At 36.1% G+C, this 6,350-nt stretch overlaps 1 protein-coding gene across 1 annotated transcript; it reads left to right on the plus strand.

Annotated features, from left to right (window-relative positions):
* The first annotated feature begins 2,780 nt into the window (after positions 1–2,780).
* Positions 2,781–5,163, plus strand: LOC135843194 (uncharacterized). Its single transcript, XM_065360983.1, has one exon. It carries the CDS (start codon positions 3,002–3,004, stop codon positions 4,898–4,900), a length of 1,899 nt encoding a protein of 632 aa, XP_065217055.1. The 5' UTR covers positions 2,781–3,001; the 3' UTR covers positions 4,901–5,163.
* The last annotated feature ends 1,187 nt before the right edge of the window (positions 5,164–6,350 follow it).

Raw genomic sequence — 6,350 nt, forward strand, 5'->3', positions numbered from 1 at the left:
AAATTTACGTGAAAATTTCCAAAAAAAATAACGAAATGTAAGTTCCAGACTACCTACCTATTTCAAAATTTTTAAAACACGTGAAGTAAAAATCAATGAAACCACATTTACTTAGATTTAACTGAATTTTAAAGCTTCATTCAAAACGAAAAAGTTTAGATGCTCATCGTTGTGGAGAAGTTGAGTGGATTTGAGAAATCGATGTAACTATTATTAAAACTTTTTCCAATAATGATAAGTCAAAATTATCTATTTGGAAAACAAAATTGTCAAAAAACTCAGTACAAAAACTTAAATAAAAACTTAGGTTACCACAAAATAATTGAAAAAAAGAATCTCCAGTGACCAACTTAATACATAGAAAATTAAATAGGTAGTTTATAATTATAAATAATAATTCTGATTTTCCTACTCATGACACAATAGAAACAACTCAGACTGGAAGCAACGTTTCCATCGCAATTTTTCGAGTAGAACTCGAATCAGAAAGAGGGTAAGATCGATTATCTTTATAATCTCTCAACCAAACATCCAGCACTATTTCATCGGTTATTATCACGTCGAGAATTTTCACTCGAATTCTACTCATTTCTGGAAGCAGGGCATCTCTCAAATAGGATGGTAGCGCAGGTTCCAGAGCGAAATCATCTCTGATCCTAACAATCAACGTTTCATTTCGATCATTCAACAAAATATGATCACGACTCGGGTATTCACGCGAAATACGAGCCACCAGCATGTCTATACCTTTCAGATGCATTTCTGTAGCAACAGCCATTATTACATTATGGATTTCTACCCTTATAACTTCTGGTTTGAAGATCCATACACGAGGAGAACCGTTATTATTGTCATCATCTTCAGTGACATTGGTAGAAGTCGAATTGATTTCGACACCGTACTTCGTATTCATCAATTTCAACGTCGAATTGACGTATTGTCTGATACTCAGCAGTATATCGTTCGAGTCGAGGACATTTTCGAGGACGAGTAATTCTTCGAAGCATTTACGCAATTCGTCGATCGTGTAATTGTTTTCTTTAAAGAACTGCACCAAAACTGACGACAAAAATTGTTTGATATCGCCGTTTGGTATCCTCACTCGATTAAAATCTCTCGCATCGTAAGTTAAGAATCCAGAATCGAAGAAATATCCGAGAAAAGAACTATTATAAGGTTCGTACCAAGTTCTCAAATGATCAAAAGTACAATACGAAGTAGGTAATGCATCTCGAGGACCGATAAAAATCGATTCGTATTTCAACAATTCGACGAACTGTTTACGAAAATGCAACCCACGTAAAAACTGGTAAATAAAATTTGTATCTAGACTTCGTATCCAGTAATTTCGAAAAGGCATTTCGGCTTGTCTATTGGCAATGAACTCGGTCACGGAAAAAGGATTGTACAAGCTTTTCAAATCAGACTGGAACAAATCAGGGCTGGTATATCCATCGTATAATTGCTTAAGCAGCCATATTTCATCATCGGTGCATTTATACTGTTCACATAAGCTCACCATTTGAGGCTGATTGAAACCAAAATAAGCAGCAAAACGATCATCCAATAGGAAAGGGTGCGTTTTAACGGAGATCGATCTAGATGAGGTCGCATTTTCGTAATCTTTCAAATTGTAATTCCACATACTGATTCCTGAGATTAGAGCATGACTCACGTAGTGTTCTTGAGGCTGCAGACAAGTTTTCAATATGATCATAGTGAGTGGTTTCAACACCAGTCGTTCATTTCGTTGATAGACGAACATCGTGTTGAGCACGAGATCGTAATTATCCACCAATAAAACGACCCCAATTTTGAAATAATCATTTAACAGATGAGCCAAGTTCAATAAACTCTCCTTCAACTCTTGTTTACTCAAAGTACCCTCGAGAGCTTTTTCCATCATTTCGTTGTAATAATAAGTGTTGGGATTTTGACGAGCCAACTCGACTAACCAACGATATTCCGAGTAAGATTTCTTGATTTGTTCGTTTAAACGAACGATTACTTGGTCATGTAATCGGCCTGGGCCTCCTTCGAAGGTGAAATTCAAATCGAGCCAGATAACTGGGTGTCGAGCCAAATGCGCCGAGAGAACGTCTCGATTACGAAAAATTGTTAAATTCCGGAAGAGCTGGTAGGATGTAGTTTGAGTCCAATTAATGGGACGTTTTTCCGAATCGAGTTCTACTTGACAAAAACGTTTTATCATTTGTAAATTATGTGTTTTTCCAAATTTCGAAGGGTAACTTACATAGTTGTAATCAGGACCGTATTTGGTTTTGAAAAATTCACCCAGTAATTCGCTTTTATCCACGTAATATGGCTGCTTGATGAAATCTTCGTTAAATTCGGTGGTAAAAGAGGAGTTTTCGGATATGACAACATCGAATAAAATGGTAAAAAATGCAACGAGGAAGATGGTTATAGAAATCATCGTGAAGATTGGAGGAGTGAATGAGATTCAGTCGAATATTATGCCAAAAATAAACTTACGAAAAAAATTGTCCTAAATCACAATCATCACAAACATTTGACACATGATGGGGGAGGGGGAGGGGCAAGTAACCTACTCAATCCGTAAACGAAGTGCAAAATACTTCCAAGATCCTAAGTTTGATCCAACCACAACTCAGAAGCAAACTACATTACTTACTCGAAACAATTTAATTCAGATCAATCAACATTCAAAAGAGATAAAAAGCTGCCTACGACCTCTTCAGACAAAATTCCCGAGATAAACAAGCTATGCACGTTTTCATTATTCCTTATCAGAAACACTAGTATATTTTGAAAATGTTTCAATCATCGACGCATCACTATTTAAAATTCATATAAGCAGAGTGTCGTGATTCTAAAATTAATATCGTGAATTTAAAAAAAATAATTTTATCAAAATGTTCAAACTGTGGCCATCGTTACCTATCGATGACCTTCGATTCATAATTCATCCTCTGTTTGAACCAGTCATTTGGTAAATGTGCAAAACTAGTTCGCGAATATGTTCTTAAAAATACCCATACAGCTGATAATTCTCATCACGTCCCTATTTATCAACCTGGCAGCTCAACAGCCCCAGAAAGGCTCCTCATTCACCGAGTTCCTAATTAATTCGAGACATTTCGTCGATAAAACCGACATGATAATCGACTTCTACAATAATAAACCATCCCACAGTTGGACTCTGATCGGTGCACCTCCTCAATTTGGCAAGACAACAAATCTACACATGCTGGAACGATTCTTCGGGTACGAGATGGACGGCTCAGGTGTTCCTAAACATTGGAATGAGACATCGGCGTATAAAATATTTAAAAATTTAAAAATCGCCAAAAACGAGTCGTTTTTCTCTAAGCATTTGGCTCAACATCCGGTCATCTATCTCGATTTGAAGTTCACCATCGAAGGGATCGCTACAGAAGATCGAATTCTCACCGAATTGCGTAGAAAAATCCGCCAGTGTTACTTGGAATACGAATGGATTCTCGGAAAAATACAGAGAGACGATCATATCCTGGCTTGTTACTCGGATCACATGGAAAATGTCCTAAATGGCCAGCTCGATCCTCACGGGGTGGCTGAAAGCATCTTTATGTTGAGCAGCATTGTCTACAGGTACTTTAATCGATCCAGAGTGGTGGTCTTGATCGATAATTACGATTACGCTCTTAATGTGGCCTTTCTTCAGCAACAAATTGGAGGAGATAATATCCACAAGTTGATCAATACAGCTGTGGCCTTTGGCAAAGGTCACGTGTTCGACAGCGTCGGTTTAATCTTAGGTAGCAGCCTACTCAGTTACGATCTAAGCCACAACACGATGTCTGACATTCGAGGATACAACTTCCTCCAGCAAAATGAATTCACCTCGTATTTTGGTTTCACCCAGCTCGAGATGGATCAACTGTACGCCAAATTTAATTGCACTCGAACAGAACGAACAAAAATCAAGAACTGGTACAACGGGTACTTGACTAGCAAAGACCATCTTCCTATCTACAATCCGTATTCCGTTTCTAGGTACTTTATATATCGAAACATGGCTAATCAAACCGAACCTCGAGCGTACTGGAGTCTTCTGCAAGATCCTGCATTGGTGTTGGATTTTCTCTACAATGCTGACTTTCGCTACAAATTGATCGATATGTTGCAAGAAGGATCCTTGGTATTGCATTGTAAACGAATGCTGACTTACGAAACCCATCCTCGAGTTCCGGAGCTGAAAATTCAAGATTTCGAGATACCAGAACCTTGCGTAACCGACGAAGCGTTACGTTACGTTTTTGAAATGGGTTACTTTACTTACGCTTCGAGCAACGACGAAGAATTCGTCAATCACGAATTCCGAGTACCGAATTGGGAAATAGAAGAACATCTTTGCGATATCCTATCGCGATACTACCTTTCTCAAAAAATACCTATAAGAGAAATTCGAGACTGGCTGATTAAAATTATAGAATCACCCGACGCTCATGAAAACTTCACTCTGGCAGAACAACTGCAGCTAACATTGGATTACGTATTCAATACGGTGATCAAGCCAAGATTCTCATTTTATACGGATTACTTGAATGCGAAAATACTAGAGTATCATTCGATCATCTATGTGGCGGCATTGCAAACGAAATTCGTCCTTAGCGGAGTCGACGTCGTAGTCAACGAGCTATTTTATTACGCCGAACGCGAAGATATTTTCATTAAAAAAAACGACACGGTCGTGATTATTCGTATAAATACCGATATCGAAGACGAAAAGTATTCGCCCAGCGAGAAAGTATTTTCCAAAATGGATCGTAACTCGACCTCGTTTAAACTGATATGCATAAATGTGAACGAGACGCACCTGTTTAATGTAGCCCTAATGGGCGGATATAGATTGCCGTACGGAAGTGCCTTTTGAAGAAAAAAAACGCTTAATTTGATCTTTCGGCTGTTTTTTTCTTTCTTTCGTTTTTTTTTTCTAAAAAAAACTTACAAGTATTTCTCGCGAAGCAGTATTTTTGTTAGATGTTCATTCGATGTACGTAATTCAAGAGTATGTAGTGATCATAGACAGTGGACTTATAAGTCATCGTCGAGAATAGCACGTTATATTAATTAAAAAGACATGTAATTTTTTCAATTGTACCTTGATCTGTAAATAAAAACATACTTCATCAGGTTCCTTGGAAGTGAAAATTGTAAGTATGTAGGGTCAGGGGTGGTTAGTTGTCAATAATTGTTAGTTGTCAAATTGCATTTTTAAAAGGATACATGAACGCTATCTCCACGAAACCTTCATAATAACTTCATGCTATACCTACTAATGTTCCAACATGCAAAATTGGCAACATAGCTTTTTATTTGGGGATACAGTTTTGAAAAAAGTGATTTTACAGGTGCAAAGTTACATATGTTAAATTGGAACTTTTCGTTTTTAAACATCAAAAATTTGTCAAAAGTAAATAAATTATACATCAATTTAAAGGAAATTTGATCACGGATTCAGTAATCACATGTTCAATTACAAAAAATTTTGAAATGAATAAAATTTTTTGGTACAAAGATGAAAAACGAGAAGTTGTTAGTTGTCAAAAAAGGGAATATTGTTAGTTGTCAATGAGATAGTTTACCAAAATATGCATCAAAGTGGAAAAATATTTTTAGAAAATTATCTATTGCATTATTGAATCTTTTTTTTTTCTGCCTTTCATTCTATAAAACGAATAAAAAGTTGAATTGATCGATTTACCTACGCAAAAAAAAATCAAAGAATGACCAGTCAATTTTCAAGTCGTTTATGGATATTTTTTCAAGTTTTTGGGTTTATCTAAAAGTTTGGTCCTTCTCACGTGTTATCTTTTTGAAAATTTTCGAAAATTGAATTGTAAGTTTTTTTTTATCAATGGTGAATGCGTGTTTGACAACTTACAACAGGGGTGGTTGTTAGTTGTCACAAAAAAGTGTCTCACTAAATCCACCATTAACTATTCATCACATGAACCAAAATTCAATTTTAAAAAAAGAAAACACGCGCAAAGAATCAAGCTTTCAAATGAGCCTAAAACGGCAAAAAAATATTCATAAATGGCTTCAGAAACTTCGAAAAACATTTTTTTTTGACAACTAACCACCCGTGACCCTACCTACCTAAACTTTAGCTTTCGTTTTTCAATCCATTCAAATACGTGGCAAAAGATAAACAAAAACAATTGGAGAGATTCATTTTCATAATTTTATTCTTCAAAAAAACTGATTATTTGAAAAATTCCCCCCCCCCTTCTTACAAGAAATCAAAGTAGTAATGGATTGATCGAGAATATTGGGGGAAATCACATTGGATTTCAAAAAAATTTTTCTTTTAGACATTG

The sequence above is a fragment of the Planococcus citri genome, chromosome 4 (assembly GCF_950023065.1).
Source record: "Planococcus citri chromosome 4, ihPlaCitr1.1, whole genome shotgun sequence".
Classification (NCBI taxonomy): Eukaryota; Metazoa; Arthropoda; class Insecta; order Hemiptera; family Pseudococcidae; genus Planococcus; species Planococcus citri.